We start from the raw sequence: 21,351 nt of genomic DNA on the forward strand, positions 1-21,351 counted from the left end.
ACTAACTAATGAAAAATTACCAGGGAGTTCTTATTGTGGCACAGTGGTAACGAAACTGACTAGTATCCATGAGGACGTGGGTTTGATCCCTGGCCTCACTTAGTGGGTTAAGAATCTGGCATTGCTGTGAGCTGCTGTGTAGGCCACAGATGCAGCTCAGATCTGGCATTGCGGGGGCTGTTGTGTAGGCCGGCAACTGTAGCTCTGATTTGACCCCTAGCCTGGGAACTTCCATATGTTGTGGGTGTGGCCCTGAAAAGAAAGAAAGAGAAGAAAAATTAAACACCAAACCTGTTACACAAGAAAATTGAACATGTAACACGAACAAAACATTTGTCGATAATTATCATCCACACTTGGGTGCAGCTCATGGGTATCACTGACCACATGAAAACCAGAAAATATATCTGCAGACACAGCAACATCATCTACGTCAGAGGTTTGCAGTTATTTTAAGGCGACTGTGCCCAAAAGTGATTTCATGAGGTGCACCTGCAGAGAGGGTACCTGCCTATTGCTTGTGAATGATTTTTGTTCAGATCAAGTACTTCTCTTCAAATTTCATGTACTCATTTTTTGATTTCAAGTTTTCTTGTACATGATGAAAAGTGACCCAATAGCTTTTACTAAGTACTCTATTAGCAGAACTTCACACTTAAATGATGTCAGTTTTATATTGAGATTGTGAGATGATTCAAACAAAATCAGTCATATTAGTCAGAATTCTCTAGAGAAACAAAACTAACAGGAAGTGTGTGTGTAAAAGAGAGAGGGAGAGAGAGAGAGGAGGGAGGGAGAAAGAGAATGAGAGATTCATTTTAAGGAATTGGCTCATGCAATCGTGAAGACTCGGCAAGTCCAAAATCTGATGGCGAAAGTCAGCAGGCGGGAGACCCAGAGCTGCAGTGGCAGTGGCAGTCCAAAGGCTGGCAGAATTCCTTGTTGCTTGCTGGAGCGGTCAGCCTTTGTTCTCTTCAGGCCTTCAAATGAGGGCCACCCACCTTAGGGAAGGTAATCTGCTTTACTCAAAGTCCACTGATTTAAATGTGTATCTCATCCAGAAAACACCTTTGCAGGGACATCCACAATAATGTTTGACCAAACATCTGGGCACCATGCCCCAGCCAAGTTGACATAAAATTACCTATCACGTTGGTCAATTCCAGGAATGGTTCAATTTCTCATCCAATTCGTGGAATCAAAGTAAAGCTAATGGAAATTTATTCTGGTGAAGGAGAAGCATCTGACATAGAGAAAGCTATTGTACATTCACTTTAAACGTTCTGTAGTTAGGGTGAGTGTTTTTTAGGTGATGATTTTTTTTCATAGAAATATGAATTTTGGTGGACCATAGCACCATGGCAAAAACAAAGCTCTTACTAAATGAAGTAACATGTGGAGCAGAAATATACTCAGAATTGCTGAGCATAATGAATATAATGAGTATAATTGCTGAGTGCTAACAGAAATAATTCCTCATTATGTCCACACAAAGTGGACTACAAAATTGTTTCTGGAAAGGCAGGAGTAGGACAGAGGAATCTTGGATTGTATCCATGTTTTCCTTATTTCTTCCTGCATGCTGGTATTCTGTAAAAAACGGTGGCACACCTGACACCCAGAGTAGATAACTTTAAAAAAAAAGACAAAATTATATGAGAAAAGTACTTGTCTATCTGACAAAATTATTCTCTATATTAAAATTAGTAATCACCATTATGTTCTTGATTTCATCTGTAGTTTTAAAACAAAATTGAAAAGAATACAGGAGTTCCCTGGGTGACTCAGCAGGTTAAGGATCTGGAGTTGTCACTGCTGTGGCTCGGGTTCCATCCGAGCCCAGGAACTCTTGCATTCTGAGGGTGTGGCCAAAAATTGTTTTTTTTATATATATTTTTTTGTTTTTTAAAGACTACATTTCAATTTTAAACACAAGTAAAAGCTCCAAGTTGTCGCAAAGAATGCCAGGGTTAAAATAATGACAGTTTCTAGTCTCTACAATCATTGGGCTTTCATTATTTCAAAATCTCTGTTAAAATACGGGAGCACGTGGCACCACAGGGGTTGAAGAAAGAAACTGCAAGCCAAAAGCAAGCTGGGAGGGTTCTGAAGTGTTGGGTACCTAATTTAGAAACCATTGTGGGCGGCTGAGTCCACATGTGTCAGGGGCCAAGTGTATAACCGAAAGTTCTCTGAATTAACTTCCTAGTGAAGCGATGTTTGTTAAAAGAATAATAAAAATGTGTTGATATGCACGTCAAAGGAAATGCACTCATGTTCACCAAAAGTTACATTAAAAAAAGTTGTTAGCAGCACCGTTTTTTGATAAAGAGACAGGCTCGGAGTTCAGTGAAATCTCCCATCTATTCCTCAGTGGCCTTAATGGAGGCCACCAGCTAAGTGCTGGGCACTGTGATGGGTGCTGGAGCTACACAGATGAGTTAGGGATGGAACAACTATTACTTGCTTACCTGACCTACTGGAGAGTAGGGGAAGATTTTTTTCCCCCCAGTTTAATTAGGAATTGTGGAGGCAAGAATAAAGAACAATAATAGCAACAGTTCCTATTTACTGACTGTGTGCAGTGCTAAATCACATATACACATATGCACACGCCATATCGCTTCTTTAATTTTCACAAGATCCTTGTTAATACCCTCATTTTACTGAGACGAAAAAGGCTGAAAGGTAAAGAGCAGTTAAGTGTTCCCCTCGGATTTGTACCCTGATCTGGCTGACTCTAGGGCTCTAGGTCTCAACTCTTACATCCATCTAAAGATTTGTGTTAGAACTGGGCCACGAGTCAGGAAAATGGAAGCCGCAATGCAGTCCAAGGTCTTGAGAAGGGGACGCTGGGCGAGAGGAACCACGTGGTGACAGGAACCTGAAGAGCCGGCGCCCAGTTTAGGGCCACAGGGAAGAAAGGAAGGCGGCGGCAGTCCTGGGAATTGGGGAGCCGTCTGGATGGGAAACTGAGGGAAAGAGGGATGGAGGCTGCGCAGGAGACGCCGCTTCTTCGGGAACGCAATTCCCACGGCCACCTCGGGGGAGTGGAAACTCGCAGGCGCCCGCCGGAGGCCCGGGGGCGGGGCCTCGGGCGGGGCGGGGCGGGAGGGGCGGAGCCTGCCGCGCCCGGGCTCTGAGCGGCTGTTGCGGCGGCGGAGAACGCTCGGGCGGACCTCTCGGCTTTCCCGCGCGGCGCCGCCTCCCGCTGCACCTCCGCCTCTCGCTCGGCCCCGCCGCCGGCTTCCTCCTCCCCAGACCGCCCTCAGCCCGCGCGCCAGCCGGCTCCGTTATGGCGACCCGCAGCCCCAGCGTCGTGGTGAGCAGCTTGGCCGGCCAGGCCCGCGGCGCCGGCCCCCGAGGCGCGGGGCCGCAGTGCGGGCTCGGGCCGGGGCGGCCCGGGGCCGGGGGGTGGGGGGGGCGGCCGCAGCCCCCTGGGTTCGGCCGAACGTCACCCCGGGGCGGCGGGGGGGACGGAATGGCGAGGTCAGGGTGGCCGCCCCCGGAGAGCCCCGGGAAGCAGGGCGGCGTGTGGGGAGAGAGGGTGGAAATGGCGATTTGGTTGACATGTGCGGCTTGCGAGCGTGCGGTGGGGAGGGGCCGTGGGCCAGTTCGGGAATGATCTGGCGGCGTGAGGGTGGGGGCTTTCTTAGGAGAGGCTCTCGTCTAGATTTGGGGGACTGGGGGTGAGGTCCTCGGGGCACCTCCGAGAGGGCCCCGGGGCACGGAAACGACCACATGGGAGGCATGCGTGGACTGGTATTTTCACCTAGTTCTGCAAACATTATAATGAATGTTTGTGGGAATGCGCATTGCCTCGTTGCATCCTCACGGCAGCCTTGGCAGCAGTCACCATGCCTACCTTTTTTACACACGTAGAAAATTGTGAACCGATATTAGGTAATTTCCTCACGGCCCAGAGGTAGCCGAGCCTCCGAATCAGATCTTCTTGAATCCGTATCCTCTGCTCTTTGATGCCGCGGGGGACGGAAAATGCGAATCTGGTCCTTAACCTTCAAGGACGTTCGTGTCTGGTATCCTGCCTCCAAACTCATTGGTTCTTTTTCTCATTTCTCGAACTAGCCAAGCTGCACCCTCCCCCCACCTTCCTTTTCTGATCCCTCTTGCTAAAATAGCCAACCGTCTGTCAGTTAAATGCCTTAGCCTGCATTATTATTATTATTATTATTATTATTATTATTATTATTATTTTGCAGTTACCTGATTACCTGTTGATTATCTCTCCCATAAAAACATAAACTTTATAAGGGCAGTAATCACCACTGTAATCCAGTGCCTGGCATGTAAGAAATTCTCAACATGGTCTGTTGGATAAATAAATTAAATAATTAAGCACTTGAACCCTAAAAAAGGAAGGATTCTCTTTCATATTAGGCATTGTGACTTGAGGTAAAGAGCACTGCGCTTCATGGAGTCTGGCCTGGAATCCTGCTGGTTTGGGCTATTTACTAGCTGTGTGGCCGTGGGTAACTACTTTTCTCTTTCTCGACTTGTGCCCTTATGTGTAACTGAGGTGCTAGCTACCCCATGGTGTTGCTGAAAGGATATCTGGTCTTTGTGAATGAACAACCTTTGTGTTCCCTGATATGTTATTGTGTTCTACCTATTTAGTCCTCAAAACAACCCTCCAACAAGAGTGTGATTATCATTTTACAGACGAGGAATCCTTGAAGCCTCAGTGAGGTTAAGTAACTTAACCTCTTAATGTAACGTACTCAGGTCATACAGTCATTAAGAGGAGCTCATGGAGTTCCCGTCACGGCTCAGCACAAGCAAATCTGACTGGTATCCATGGGGACGCAGGTTCGATTCCTGGCCTCGCTCAGTGGGTTGGGGATCCGGCATTTTGGTGAGCTGTGGTGTAGGTCGCAGACACGGCTGGGATCCTGCATTGCTATGGCTGTGGTGTAGGCCGGTGGCTGTAGCTCCCATTCGACCCCTAGTCTGGGAACCTCCATATGCCGTGGGAGAGACCCTAAAAAAAAAAAAAAAAAAAAAAAAAAAGAGGCGCTCAGACTCAAACCTAGGTCTCTCAAGGGCCCAGGCACTTAAATGTTATGCTAATAGTAGATTCTCAAGCATTTTTACTCAGTTTAAGCTTTGGAGTCTAGTGCCTCCCCCAGCATACAGTGAATTACTTTTGCTAGAACTGGCTGTTAGTTTTGTTTGAACATCAAGATATTCATTGTGTTTTTGGTTTCCAAATTCCTGTTCCTTTTTTTTATTTCCTCCCCAGAAATTGTCTGCATGTTAGCAATAATGAACACTTAAATAGTGCTTACTATGTGCTGGCTACTAAGCCTTTTACACATATTAATTGTTTTGATGTGTATAAAAAAATTATTTGGCTCAGAGAGGTAAAGTAACTTTCCCAAGATTACCCAGCAATACTAGGAGTTGCATCTAAGCTGTCTGGCCCCAGAGTCTGCTCTTAACCCCTCCACTTTTAATAGTGACAGATATTTATTTAGTACTTACTATGCCTTAGGCATTGAAGTAAATGTTTTGCAACATTATCTAATGCAAATGCCCCAAAGCTATGTAATAGGTACTCTACTGGGTAGATAAACACTAGCATGACCTTGCAGGCACAGATGGGGTGAAGTAACCTGCCTGGTATCACTTAGATGGACTTGGCCCCAGATCTGCCTGATAGGACCCATGCTTCTTGTGACTAGCATACTGAACTGCCAGGGTAAACCTGGACACACTGGAACAAAGAACAAACTTCTGGATTTTTGCAAATTATTGTGAAACATCAGATACACATTATGTGGATAAAATATCTTCTTAATTTCAGGATGGTAGTGATAAAAATGTAATCCTTAATTAAGTGGACTTAAATCTTATCCTGCTAATAATTTTCACAGAACTGATAAAATAGTGCATTTTTGGGGTCCACAACACTATCATTGTTAGCAACAGGGTTTGACTGACTTTAGTCAGTATAGACCCAAATTATTCTTTGTGACCACCAAGAAATGGAGCAGTTGAGTTTGGGGTTTTCATTCTACAAATTAATGTGAGACACATACTGTATTTTCATCTGGTTTTCTGTTCATTTTTGGTATCTAAATATCACAGAAAGTCCATAAGCAGGAGTGGGAAAAAGACAAAAGGACCAACCAGACTGGCAGGGAAGGGGGTCTTGGGGTTCTCTTTTAGATTTCTGTAGTTGACTAGACACAAACTGGGCCATGTCGTCTTTGCCCCCTGTGTGAAGAGATGCTACATCTGTGCTAATGTACTCTTTTTCCTCTTTGTAATTATATATTCTGCATCAGTAAGATTTATATGCCGTTAAAGTGTCACCCACCACCATTAATATCAATATTGAGGCTCAGTTGTTATTTTCCTGCCAGTGACTACCAAATTGCTTTTAGAATAATTTGCTATGTAAGAATTCAGGAGTTCCCACCGTGGCTCAGTTAATGAACCCGGCTAGGATCCATGAGGACGCAGGTTTGATCCCTGGCCTTGCTCGATGGTTTAAGGATTCGGCATTGCCATGAGCTGTGGTGTAGGTGGCAGATGTGGCCTGGATACTGTGTTGCGGTAGCTGTAGTGTAGGCTGGCCCCTGTAGCTCCGATTGGACCCCTAGCCTGGGAACCTCCATATGCTGTGGGTGCTGCCCTTAAAAAAAAAAGACCAAAAAAAAAAAAAAAGAGAGAGAGAATTGAGACACTTCAAATTGTTATGGAACTACTGTCTCCAACACTGTGCTTCTGATAATTGAAAGGTATATATGTTTTGCCCAGAATGAATATGGCTGTTATTCTACTGTGCGCATTGGAAAGGAAAGGTCATAGTGTTGGATAAATATATGCGTGTCCTTGCATATGTAGATAATAGTTATGGGCTCACTTACTTAGGACCAGCTAATAATTTTTCCCTGAGTTGAATAGAATGCTGATTTTAATTCTTGTAACGCTTAGACTCTTGTCAACCTTTTAGTTATTTAACACTTAGAAGGGAGGGCAAGCAAGTTATATATGTAATTTATTTGTAAGACTAACATAAAATTGGAAAGTGGATATACTACTAGCTGAAATTATTTTCACATTTAGGAACATATGCATCAGTAATTCATAATTTTGGTTTTATGATACCCTGAGTTATCACAGATTATCCTTAAGAAATGACACATCTACTTGGGTAGTGTTTTTGAGAATTTTTGTTTTGTTTTGTTTTTGTTTTTGTTTTTGTCTTTTTAGGGCTGGACCTTTGGCATGTGGAAGTTCCCAGGAATCCTATGGATACTAGTCAGAATTGCTTCTGCTGCACCACAATGGGAACTTCGTTTTTGAGAATTTTAGGGTATCTGAATGTAAAATACATTTCTACATGTATCACCTTGAAATCTGTTCATTCTAGGAGCTTGGAATTATTGTTGGTTACTAGGGAATAAACAAAAAGTGTATTTTATCTATTATTGTACCTCTTATAATTCACATTTTAAGACTGACTTCCTCACTTCCATTTAGTTTTGTTTGGACCCATGAACATTATCATTTTTTGACCACAAACTTAAGCAATTCTGCTTAGAGATGATGAAGTGCTATTGCATGTTGTCTTTGCTCGAGTTAATTTCCTTGCTTACTATAATTTTAGATAATATATCTTTGTAATTAGAAGTTTTATGTATAACCACAAAATTTTTCATATATGAAAACCACTATTATAGATGTGACACATGTAATTATTAAGAATTTGTGGTTCCAGTTTTACTGGAAATAAAATTATTTTGGTAATTCATGATGGCAAAAGTATTGACAATTTTTCTAGACAAAAATTGTAATGTTTTGTTTGTTAGTAATCATTCATATTAATAAAAGTGCCTTGTAGAATTTACCATGAACAGGTATATTACAGGTAGGTTAGAATTTGAGAGCTATGTGGGTTTTTTTTGGGGGGGGTCTTTTTGGGGCCACACCTGCAGCATATGGAGGTTCCCAGGCTAGGGATCAAATCGGAGCTGTAGCTGCTGGCCTAGGCCACAGCTCACAGCAACACTGGATCCTTAACTCACTGAGCAAGGCCAGGGATTGAACCTGTGTCCTCATAGATGCTAGTCAGATTCGTTTCCACTGAGCCATGACGGGAACTCCTTGAGAGCTATGGTTTTGTTTGTTTGTTTGTTTGTTTTGTTGTCTTTTTGCCTTTTCTAGGGCCACTCCTGCGGCATATGGAGGTTCCCAGGCTAGGGGTCTAATTGGAGCTGTAGCCACCGGCCTACACCAGAGCCACAGCAACGTGGGATCTGATCCGCGTCTGCTACCTACATCACAGCTCACGGCAATGCCGGATCCTTAACCCACTGAGCAAGGCCAGGGATCGAACCCGCGCCCTCGTCGTTCCTAGTCGGATTCGTTAACCGCTGAGCCACGACAGGAACTCCGAGAGCTATGTTTTAAGCTCGAGGAGATGCAGTCAGATTTCTGAACTGTCTGAGTAACTCAGAGCTGTTAATAACCTATCCTTTGGCCATTTCTGGCTAAATTGGAAATCATAATAGGAAAGATGGCTCTATAGAGAAACCACATTTTCATTTGTTTACCACTTCCAGCTCCTCCAGAGCTCTCCCCCAAATATTTTGGGGTTGGGCCCTCCCCAAAGCCATCTAGGACCTTCTTTGCGATCTTTAGCCATTTTATGTTAAGTTCATGTGTTGAAGCTCTAACCTCCCAATGTGATGTTATTTGGAGATGGGGCCTTTGGGAAGTAATTAGGATTAGATAAATTCATGAGGTTGGGGCCCTGGTCTTTTAAGAAAGACACTGGAGAGTTCCCCGAACCAGCCCCAGCCCCCACCACCCACATAGCCAGGAGAAGATGGCTGCCTGCAAACCAAGAGAAGAGACCTCAAATGAAACCTACTTTGCTGCTACCTTGATCTTGGACTTCCCAGCCTCCATAACTGTAAGAAATAAATTACTGTTGTTTAAGCCACCCAACCTATGGTATTTTGTTATGACAGACTAATACAGATCTTTTAGAAGGTGTTGGTAATAAATGTGATTTATTTGTTTGTTTGTTTTTTTATGGCCACACCTGCAGCAGCACATGGACGTTCCCAGGCTGGGGGTCAAATCTGAGCTGCAGCTGAAACCTACCCCACAGCCACTGAAACACTGGGTCCTAGCCACATCTGCAACCTATGCCAGCTTGCAGCAATGCCAGATCTTTAACCCACTGAGCAAAGCCAGGGATCGAATCCAGATCCTCATGGACACTATGAAGATTCTTAATCTGTGGAGCCACAGTGGGAACGCCATGATTTATATTCATATAGGAAGTTGGGCATTGCTATTGCCTAGTTAGTTTAGAAGGCTGTGCTAATTCAGTGTGACATGCCAGTCTAACTTACTCAGTTTATGTCCTAGGCAACAAAATATAATGACTACTTTAAGCTTGGTATTGCTTTAGGAGAGTCATTGGTGCTGGGTGACCTTGGGTTCTAAGTTTGTCTTTAGTGTATATATAACTACTTTGGGTAATCACATGTTTATGGGCTTATGAAATTAGATTTGGTACAAATTATAAGCTTTATTGTGCTATATAGCTGTATGTTATATATGTCTTTTCCATTAGATTATAAGCTCTTTGAAGGCTCTAAATTTATAATCATCTCTGTATCCCCTTACAAAATCTATTGCATAGTGCCTTAATCAGGGTGGATGTTGAATGCATTTTTATGTAATTAAATATGTTGCAATCCCTTCCTGTCAAAGTAACCACTGCATTATTAACTAATCCGTATTAGATGGAGTTAATTAATAATCAGACATTAACCAGTATCAGATGGAACAAATAAGGGCTAATAAGATTAGAGACCACTGCAGAGTTCCTGTCGTGGCAGAGTTCCCATTGAGGGTCAACGGGTTAAGAACCCAGCATAGTGTCCATGAGGATCTGGGTTCAAGCCCTGGCCTTGCTCAGTGGGTTAAGGATCAGGTGTTGCCACAGGCTGTGGTGTAGGCCAGCAGCTGCAGCACCAATTCGACCCCTAGCATGGGAACTTCCATGTATCACAGGTGGGTGCAGCCCTAAAAAGAAAAAAAATTAGTATTCTAATGTAATACTTATTTGATCATTAAACATGAATTTTTAAAACTTGGATTTTTCATTAAATATAAAATTGAAAAAAAATTGATGTTGGTACCTTATCATTTAAATAAATTACTCCTTATTTAATTTTATTTGAAACATATGCCAGTAGACATTAGTACAATGAAACTCATGTACTCATTGCCCAGTTCTTTTTTTTTTTTTTTTTTTTTTTTTTTGCTTTTAGGGCCACACCCGTGGCACATGGAAGTTCCCAGGCTAGGGGTCCAATCAGAGCTACAGCCACCGGCCTACACCACAGTCACAACCATGCTGGATCCCAACTGCGTCTTCAACCTACACTACAGCTTACAGCAATGCCGGATCCCCCCACCCACTGAGCAAGGCCAGGGAGTGAACCTGCAGCCACATGGATACTAGTCAGATTCATTTCCGCTGAGCCACAACAGGAACTCCTCATTGCTCAGTTCTGACAATTATCTATGCATGGCCAAATCATGTTCCTTAAATTAGGACCCCCTAATAAATATATCCCATGTATTTATAGTGAATTATAACAGAGGTTTAAATTTATGCCTAAAGTACCTCATGCGATGCAAGTTATATGAATTCATTTTTGCCTTTAGGAAAAGTTACACTTAGGTTTTTTATGCTTTAAATAGCAAATCAACGCTTTGACATTAAATGTGATATATAAATCTAACAGTATTGATTGAAAAGAAAGCCTTTTGAATTTGAAAATAATTTGGGAGTTCCCGTCGTGGCTCAGTCGTGGCTCAGTGGTTAACGAATCCAACTAGAAACCATGAGGTTGCGGGTTCGGTCCCTGCCCTTGCTCAGTGGGTGAAGGATCCGGCGTTGCCGTGAGCTGTGGTGTAGGTTGCAGACGCGGCTCGGATCCTGCGTTGCTGTGGCTCTGGCGTAGGGCGGTGGCTACAGCTCCGATTAGACCCCGAGCCTGGGAACCTCCATATGCCGCGGGAGCGGCCCAAGAAATGGCAAAAAGCCAAAAAAAAAAAAAAAGAAAAAGAAAATAATTTGGCATGTCAACAGAGGGAGAGAATTCATTTTCGGGGTACATCCATGCAGGTCTGTCTGTATTAGATCAAATGTCTGGGATGAATTCTGGGAAGAATTCACATTGGTTTCGATTGAGACGAATAAGACTCTTGAAGTTCTGAGACTACCTGCAAAGCCCACAGCCAGGCACTGGCCATTCTCACAGAACCAATAGTCTTTACAAGTGTTGCGTGTTTCAAAGAGTCCGTGGTGGGTTCTGGCTTATGTTTGTGGCAGGAGCAGTGAGTAACTGGGAGGAAGGGATGAGTAAGCCTCAGGGGAGCCATTTTGGTGCTCTGGATCTTGATTTTAAAGCACTGTGAAATGGTACATTTTCTTGAAACACATGAAATGGCACATGTGTTCTCTTGAACCTGAGATGAGTGTTTATCCTCTTATAGGATCTATCAAGGTCTGTCTTCTTTTCTCAAAACTTTAACTCAATTTCAGTTTGTAACATTTATTATTATTATTATTATTTTGCCTTTTCTTGAGCCGCTCCCGCAGCATATGGAGGTTCCCAGGCTAGGGGTCTAATCGGAGCTGTAGCCAGCGGCCTACTCCAGAGCCACAGCAATGCAGGATCCAAGCTGCATCTGCAACCTACACCATGGCTCATGGCTACGCCAGATCCTTAACCCACTGAGCAAGGCCAGGGATCAAACCCACAACCTCATGATTCCTAGTCGGATTTGTTAACCACTGCGCCATGACGGGAACTCCAGTTTATAACATTTATAAAAGTTAGGCTAGCTTATTATGAAGCATCTTTAAATACCCCTATAGGTGACACAAATGTCCCATTCCCGTTCTTTTTGTAGTCAATGTCTTCTGAAATAAGCACGATACGAATGTTTAGCAGATAACACCAGTACTTCAACTTAGAGGATCTGGCATAATCTTTTTTCCTTACAGGTAGAATTTTTTCTACGTATGAAAGTAATACATATTTGTTTAAAAACAAATCAATATTGACTTCAGACCACATGCTGAGCGAAAGCTTGTGTACTGTGTACCACTGGACCTTGCCCGTGGTCATGTCCTGGTCCACCTGCCCGAATCACCATGTGTGCCAGGTGGAAGCAAAAGGCAGGTACTACCAGCCTGACATGACAATACCTGAAATTCCATCAAAGTCTGGAAAACTCAGAGCTCTTGGGACTGAAAGAGAGACCACATGAACCTTAAATTTTCTTAGAATATAATTATCAATTCTGTGGATAATAATATAAAGTACATATATAAATATATACTATTGTGAATATATGTATGTAAACACCACAGTGGGCAATGGCTTGATGTAGCATCTCAGTTCCCAGATCAGGGATTGAACCCAGGCCACAGCAGTGAAAGCACCAAATCCTAACCACTAGACCATCAGGGAACTCCCCTTAAATATGTATTTAAAAAATATATTGAAAACCAAGCTACTTGTCCTTCAGCACCTAATACAGTGCTGACTGAAGGAGGAGGTGCTCAATAGATAGTAATTGATGCAGTGAGATTTAATTAGGGCTTGACCAATATTTCTTGCATACTGTCGGAGTTCATGTCATCAGCTTTTTGAATGATTTAGAAGATATTTAATCTTGAATATCATATGAAACAAAGTATTATAATTCTGGTTTATGTCTTTGAATTATCTTTAAATATAATGCTGTGTGGGAAATAAGAATTAACTAATTATTACAAAGTGAAATTGACAATTTAAAAAACTAAGTCAACATTAAAGTGTAGAAAGTGGCAGGTCCCACTTCTTAGAGTTGACCATTGTTTGATATAGTCCTCCATACCCACTCTTTTTTTCTCCTTTCCTCTCTCACCCTCTCTTGCCTCTTCCTCTTTTTTTTTTTTTTTTTCAGGGCTGCACCCACGGCATATGGAAGTTCCCAGGCTAAGGGTCAAATCGGAGCTGCAGCTGCCAGCCTATACCACAACCACAGCAATGCCAGATCCTTAAGCCACTGAGTGAGGCCAGGGATTGAACCCGAATCCTCGTGGATACTAGTCAGGTTCGTTACCACTGAGACACAACAGGAACTCCTTCCTTTTATTTTTGTATTATAATTTTTTGTTTGCAGATTTGGTTTTAATATATCTTTAAAAATTTTCCCTTCCTTTTCATATATATATGTATAAAAATATACACTACCAAAAATAATTTATGAGAAAGACTTGAAATTTCTTTTTTTTTTTTTTTTTTTTTTTGATCTTTTTAGGGCCTCACCCACGGCATATGGAGGTTCCCAGGCTAGGGGTTGAATTGGAGCTGTAGCCGCTGGCCTACACCACAACCACAGCAACGCCAGATCTGAGCCACATCGGCACCCTACACCACAGCTCACAGCAATGCTGGATCCTTAACCCACTGTTCAGGCCAGGGATCAAACATGCATCCTCATGGATGCTAGTCAGGTTCATTAACCACTAAGCCACAACAGGAACTCCAAGACTTGAAATTTCTAAAATGCAGTATTTTCGCTTAAGAAAATTTGAAATATGTAGTATAAATAGCTAAAGAGAATTGCTGTAACTCCCCTCCCCAAAATAATCATTTCGTTGATTTTGTTATGTTTTTTCTGTGTGTACAGGTAATATTTCAAAAGCTGTAAGTGCATTTTACCACCACAGGTACCACATTATCAGTGTTAAGTGTTTTGTCTGCCAGGGACTGAGCATACCAACCGGACCAATATGTAGTCCTGTTCAATAGAGTATCTACTATGAAGGCACCTCCTGAGAATCTCAGACTTCTAGAAGTTTGGGTTTTTAAGGAATCGTGTAGCTTTTTTTGGTGATTTGTTTTCCCCCCTTTACTCTGAGATGAGAGAGGCTCTTTGGATTTGAGGTGGGGAACAGCTCTTTTTCTTGTTCACTGTACTATTTTATTGTATTATTTTATTTTATTTTTTTGTCTTTTGTCCTTTTAGGGCCGCACCCGCAGCATATGGAGGTTCCCAGGCTAGGGGTCAGATCGGAGCTGTAGCCACCGGCCTACACCACAGCCACAGCAATGCCAGATCCCAGCCGTGTCTTCAACCTACAGCTCATGGCAATGCTGGATCCTTAACCCACTGAGCGAGGCCAAGGATCAAACCCGCAACCTCATGTTTCCTAGTCGCATTTGTTTCCTTTGCGCCACGACAGGAACCCCCAACTGTACTATTTTAACTTGTTAGACTGCAGTGCATTAAACATTATCTTAAACTGGATTTTCAAACATACACAGAAGTGGAGAGATTAGTATAATGGTTATTATCAAGACTTTGCCACATTTGTCTTAGCTCTTTCAAGTTTTTTACTCTTTGCTGAACTAAAGAAAATTTCATATCATGTCATTTTTGCTTCTATAATCTTAACTATTTATCTCTAAAACATGTTGGTTTCTTAAATAACTATAATTCATTATTATACCTATGAAAATTATAGAAAGTTCTTGATATCTCATATCTAAATTTTTCTGATAGGCCAAAGTTTTTTAACATCTAAATCCAATCAAGTGTATCCTGAAATGCTCTCATTGAAACAGCCATGTGTATTTCTTTTCCAGATTAGTGATGACGAACCAGGTTATGACCTAGATTTATTTTGTATACCTAATCATTATGCCGAGGATTTGGAAAAGGTTTTTATTCCTCATGGACTAATTATGGACAGGTTAGTATGATCTTAAATTGAAGTTTTGTTTTATTCTTATATTAATTACAAGTCTCATCAACTGTTTTAAGTAGTTGATATTTGAACATAAACTAGGTTAGCTTGTCACATATAGATGCTTTCTATTTTAAAAGCCCTCTTTACAAAAAAGAGAGGCGGGGAGAGCTTACTAATTACCTAGTATAAGTCATGGTATACTGGGAATCTGTAGAGGGTAGAATAAAGTAAATATTGAAGGGACATTGAAAGAATGAACTCTAGGCATTAAGTCATTGATTTCCCAACCCTACACAGGGTAATGGACTGGGGTTGAATCAGGTGAAGGCAAGGTCAGATTTTGATTATTATGTACCTCTAACTTGAAAATCTCCTGTTAAATGAATTGCAGTGAAAAACTTCACTTGGTATTTAAATGCTTGCCTTGTGTGTGTGGCTGTTGTTTTTTATTTTAAAATTACAATATCAAAATTACAGCCAAATTATAAGACAGCTATATTCTCAAATTCTAAAATATTCCAACTATAGAGGCTTAAATGAGAAGAGGAAAGTTCTCTCAGCCTCCCGTACACATTTCCTCCCTACACAGTAGCTGGGTACATATACTGTATATTTTAACACAAACTCTTATAGGTCAAAAATTCATTGGACAGCTTTTCATATTAGTACATGCAGAGCTATCTCATATATTTTAAATGTTGAGTGGCATTCCATTTTCTGGCTGTATAATAATCAATTTAACCACTTCCTTCCTTATTTATTTATTTTTTTAGAGCCGCACTTGTGGCATATGGAGGTTCCCAGGCTAGGGGTCCAATCAGAGCTACAGTTGCCGGCCTACACCACAGCCACAGCAACATGGGATCCAAGCCGTGTCTGCGACCCACACCACAGCTCACAGCAATGCCAGATCCTTAATCCACTGAGCGAGGCCAGGGATTGAACCCACAGCTTCATGGTTCCTAGTTGGATTTGTTTCCGCTGTGCCACAATGGGAACTCCTAACCAGTTCCTTACTGATGCATGCAAAACGTCTCCATTATTTTGCTTTTATAGATCATACTAGAATGGAAACATCCTTTTATAGACCTTTGAGCAATTGCTCAACTTAGTCCACATGGAAATTTTGGTTCGAAGGGAAGATGTTTATTGAAGGTTTTGAAGCTACCAAATTATCCTCCAAAAGAGTTATATTAATTTATATTCCCAGTGGCATATGAAAGTCTTCTTTTCCTCACAATCTGTTTTAATACTGTATATCAGACTTTGCCAGTTTGGTAGGTGAAACTGTATTTTGTCTTAATTTATATTTTTCAATTTTATGGTAGATGCTATAGAGGACTTGGATTTTAAAGGTTTTTGAAATTTTCTCTCCACTTTTTGAGCAAGGGTATATATACTTCATGGGGGCAAAAGATGTGTTTTGTAGAATTTTAATCCTTAAGAGATGTTTGTTATAAATTTTAAGTGTTTCTAGTATAATTTAATTTCTATGAAATTCTCGATTTTATTTCTGTAGGACTGAACGGCTTGCTCGAGATGTGATGAAAGAGATGGGAGGCCATCACATCGTAGCCCTCTGTGTGCTCAAGGGGGGCTATAAATTCTTTGCTGACCTGCTGGATTACATCAAAGCACTGAACAGAAATAGTGATAGATCCATTCCTATGACTGTAGATTTTATCAGACTGAAGAGCTACTGTGTAAGTAGATTTAACACATTTCAAAAACACATGGCATTTTTACTATATGTCCTATATTCTTCAGCTTTAAATGTTATATTTAAACTCCTTTTTTACTTATAACTTTTATACAACGAAAGGACTCAAAGTGATTTACATAAGAAATTAAAACCATATGAATTCCAAAATTCAAGGTAACATTAATTTGTGGTGAAGGATTGTTTTGCTGGAAAAAAAATCCAGCAACTGTAGGTTTTCCTGTATGTTTTTGAAGCTCTGCAAACTATACTTACATTTTACTTGGTTCATTTTACTTGGTTATGGTGAGATTTTCTGATCTATTCCATAGTACCTTATATCCAAGTGAATATTGTCTTTTTCAAACTAATTGCCTTGGAAGCTATATACTTATTTTAAAGGTGTTTTGGGTTTTTTTGGATTTTTTAAAGCCCCTTTTAGGCATTGCTGCTGGGACTTGGGAGGTAGTCTTACATCTAGCCTCTCTGGAGTTAGATTAATTTGCAGAGGAGTTGTAAGTCATTTTGAACTAGGTGCGAGGAACAAGGTGGGTCACCAGTTGTCTTTTAGAAAAGCATATATGGAGCAAGAGCATTAGCATGTCGAAGAAACCACTTTTGAGTCACAGTTGCTCTGCCTGTGTCACACAGTCTCAAATGCTTCAGAATATTGACACAGTAAGCCATATTGACACCGTGGGGTGAAACTAAATCCATGTCTTTTTTTTTTTAGTCTTTTTAGGGCCACACTGTGGCATGTGGAGGTTCCCAGGCTAGGGGTGGAATTGGAGCTGCAGCTGCCACCCACAGCCACAGCCACAGCCACAGCCACAGCCAGGCCAGATCTGAGCTGCGTCTATGACCTACACCACAGCTCATGGCAATGCCAGATCCTTAACCCACTGAGTGAGGCCAGGGATCAAACCTGCGTCCTAGTGGATACTAGTTGGGTTCATTACTGCAGAGCCACAATGGGAAGTCCCCATGTCATCTTTACATGTGAATGTCATCATCCTCAATTTCTTTGGCCGCAGTGAATGTTTGATTTTTATTACTTCATATTGTTGCTTTTTTTCTGGTTGCATGTTGGCATTGTTGTTTCTGAGAGTTACTATTTTCCTTAAGGTTAAGATTTCTCCCAGATTCTTCAAAGGTTAGAACGAATGTCTGATCTTTGCTGTTTCATGAAATCGGTGTTGCAGTGCCTCTTTGTAGAAACTTGCTTTATGTTTATTACATCTTTTTTTAGTAATGATTTTTATTTTTTCCATTATAGCTGATTTACAGTGTTCTGTCCATTTTCTACTGCACAATGGGGCGACTTAGTCACACATACATGTAGACATTCTTTTTTCTCACATGATCAGGCTCCATCACAAGTGATCAGACATAGTTCCCAGTGCTATACAGCAGGATCCCATTGCTTATCCATTCCAGAGGCTATAGTTTGCATCTATTAACCCCAAACTCCCAGTCCATCCCACTCCCTCCCCCTTGGCAACCTCAAGTCTGTTTGCGTGTACATGATTTTCTTTTCTGTGGAAAGGTTCATGTGTGCCTTATATTAGATTCCAGATATAAGTGAAATCATATGGTATTTGTCTTTCTCTTTCTGACTCACTTCACTTAGTATGAGTTTCTAGTTCCATCCATGTTGCTGCAAATGGTATTATTTTGCTCTTTTTTATGGCTAAGTAGTAGTCTATTGTGTATATATACCACATCTTCCTAATGCAGTCATCTGTATGTTTACATTTTCATTGAGAATAAGACCACTTTTAACTCTCAGCCTTCATTCTCATCTGTTTGACTCAAAGTCTTTGCCCTTTTCCCCGTTTTCATCAGTCCTGTGGGTGCTTGGCCAAACATTTCGGTATCGTTGTAGACATTTTCCCTATCCCATTACAACCCTTTGTGCTCAGATAGCATGACATTACTTCCTACTTACAAGCTCCTTTTAACTTGAATTAAAGACTTGTTTAAATACAAAATTTGGATTTTTACTCACCAAAAGTTATTTATTTTGCTGATTTAATCCTAGTTAGTATAGCTACTAACATTATAGCCACCCAGCCTTTAATGTATTGTGCTCAGAGGTAAAATAATGTGCTTACAATCCAGGGCATGATTTCTCTTTTTGGTCTTCTTAAGCCACCCCTCACTCCCTAACACACACGTACACCTAAAAAACAATTTTCTTACTTTATGACTTACACTTCATTCCTCTGGGGATTTGTGCAGAATGTTCTTTCTTTGAAAAAGATCATTTAAAAAAAGAGGGCAGTTTCATACTTTCTTTTTAAAAATATTTTATAGTTATGGAGCAATTTGAAATGATAGAAAGACTTTGGCATTTTATTTCCATTTTCTACTTTTAGTTTTTTTTTCCTATGAGTTTTAGATCTTGGAAGATTGTTAAGCTAAACTAACTTCTCGACTGACAAAAGCATGAAATCTTGAACATAAGTAAAGCAAATTTTTAGGGTAATTTTTTTTCTTTCTTCTTCTTTTTTTTTTTTTTTTAGCTGTGCCCAAGGCATGTGGAAGTTCTTAGGCCAGGTATCGAGCCCACACCACATCAACAGCCCAAGCCACTGCAGTGACAACACTGGATCCTTAACCTGGTGCGCCACAAGAGAACTTCTAGGTTAATTTTCACATCGAAAAAAATAATATCTGTTCTGTGTTAAATTCTGTGTAGATTGATTACTAAACAGTAGAAATTAGGAAAACCATATACTTTGGTTGATTTAAAGTAGCATTTCTATCCTATTGAATAATTCATCAGCTTGTCATGGAAGATAGTCACAGGTACATATAAAAAAACGAGGTGATTTAATTTGATATAATCATAAAATGGAAATTTAAAGTTGTTTTCAGCATCAGTGACATTGATGTTTGTGTAGTTCTACATGCTGATCCTGACCAGTTTGAAATAGCAAATTAAATATTAACTGATCTGTACTAACCCTAAAGAAATGCTCCATGAACTATTAAATGTGCCCAGAATATGTCAGGAGCCATAACAGTGTTAACACACCACCTCTCATTTTTCTTCAGAGTGAAAATTTTCTGATTAAAACATACATGTTCATTATAAAGAACAGCCACAGAAAATTATAAAGGAATTAAGTCACCCTGAATTCCACTACCACTTTTATTTCTAACATTTTAAAAGAATTTTCTCTCTGTGTACACACACAGGTTATAGTTTCCATACTCATCATCAGAGTAGCTAGGCAGAGTCTCATTTGCTTAGTGGCTAGATGGGAAATTGTTTAGGGATTCCGAATACCATGTTGTATTAAATCTAAGAGAGTCCTGATTTTAAGACTTACCGCTATTTTTTATACTGCTAAGAAAGAAGACACTGTCCGTCATAGCTGTAAGTTGCTGTCAATATGTCAGTCTTAGGGATATTAAAATGTGAATGTACATTCTAGAACAATAAAATGTAGTACTATATATTCAGTGACCTTTTCCATCCCTAAGATTCTGTGGTATTCAAAAAAAAAAATGAAATAGTTGAAAAGTGTGCAGATGCATTTTCTTTATTGAGAGCTCAGTTTTGTAGTGAATTTTTTTTTTTTTTGTCTTTTTAGGGCCACACCCGTGGTGTGTGGAGGTTCCCAGGCCAGGGGTCGAATCGGACCTCTAGCCACTGTCCTACACCACAGCCACAGCAATGCAGGATCCAAGCCGTGTCTGCAAACTACACCACAGCTCACGGCAACGCCAGATCCTTAATCCACTGAGCAAGGCCAGGGATTGAACCTGTGTCCTTATGGATACTAGTCATGTTCATTAACTGCTGAGCCATGATGGGAACTCCTGTAGTACATTTTTTTTTACTAAGATAATTTAAAAAATTTATGAGGCTTCAGGAGGAAAAGTTGTTGGACAAGTAAATTTTTTGTGGGAATATTTTTGTGGGCCTTAAGCAAAGGAAAAATTAGCCCGATTTATGGTATGTCCAGACTAAATGGCTTACATGAAAATGAGATTGTCCTTAGGATTTTAAATCTTGGAGAAAATTCTTTTTAAGTTATGAATTTTGTCTCTATGTACATTTGATAACAGTGAGGTACAGAGAGGGATTAAGTGACTTGCCCAAGACCATATAGATCTTTGATTTGAAACCCAGGCCTTTCATTCTGTGCAGAAATGAGAGTATTATTTGAGAAAATTTTTAACCGACTTGGACCCTTTAATATGGGCTTCCTATTAATTCTTTTTCTTTTCTTTTCTTTTTTTTTTTTTTTTTTTGCCGTACCTGCGACACGTGGAAGCTCCCAGGCCAGGGATTGAACCCACGCCACAGTTTTGACCTGTGCCACAGCTGTGTCAATGCTGGATCCTTCACCTGCTGTGCCACAAGGGAACTTACGAGCTTCCTCTTAATTCTTAATCTCTAGGAGTTCCCATTGTGGTACAGCAGAAATGAATCCAACTAGTACCCATGAAGATTCGGGTTTGATCCTTGGCCTCACCAGTGGGCTGGGGATTTGGGTCGCCTCGAGCTGTACTGTAGGTCTCAGACGTGGCTTGGATCCCGAGTTGCTGTGGCTGTGGTGTAGGCCAGCAGCTGTAGCTCCTGATTTGACCCCTGGCCTGGGAACCTCCATATACCACGGATGTGGCCCTAAAAAGAAAAAAAAAAAATCTCAATTCTCTCCTAGTCAGTTTTGCATGCAAGCAATTCATTTTACCAGTTAAGGGATTTTTACTCAGTTATAGTCAAGGTTCATTAAGCCGTAAGTTTCAGTCCTAATTGCACAAGTCCCTTGATTAGTAGCTTGATGAGGCTATCTGTTTAATGTATCAGAGGTGCAGATTACTTTATAGC

At 40.9% G+C, this 21,351-nt stretch overlaps 1 protein-coding gene across 3 annotated transcripts in view; it reads left to right on the forward strand.

Moving 5' to 3' along the window:
- The window catches only part of HPRT1 (hypoxanthine phosphoribosyltransferase 1), a 36,759-nt gene continuing 18,462 nt past the window's right edge, over positions 3,055–21,351 (forward strand). The window contains exons 1-4 of one of the 3 annotated variants that reach the window (XM_021079504.1): positions 3,055–3,322; positions 8,796–8,944; positions 14,703–14,809; positions 16,326–16,509. In XM_021079504.1, the coding sequence (XP_020935163.1) occupies positions 8,858–8,944; positions 14,703–14,809; positions 16,326–16,509 (378 nt within the window). In that variant the 5' untranslated portion in view covers positions 3,055–3,322; positions 8,796–8,857. Of the gene's footprint in view, positions 3,323–4,417; positions 4,491–8,795; positions 8,945–14,702; positions 14,810–16,325; positions 16,510–21,351 lie in introns of those variants that run through there. The other 2 variants (XM_021079503.1, NM_001032376.2) reach the window with 2 other exon arrangements.

This window comes from Sus scrofa, chromosome X (assembly GCF_000003025.6).
Source record: "Sus scrofa isolate TJ Tabasco breed Duroc chromosome X, Sscrofa11.1, whole genome shotgun sequence".
NCBI lineage: Eukaryota > Metazoa > Chordata > Mammalia > Artiodactyla > Suidae > Sus > Sus scrofa.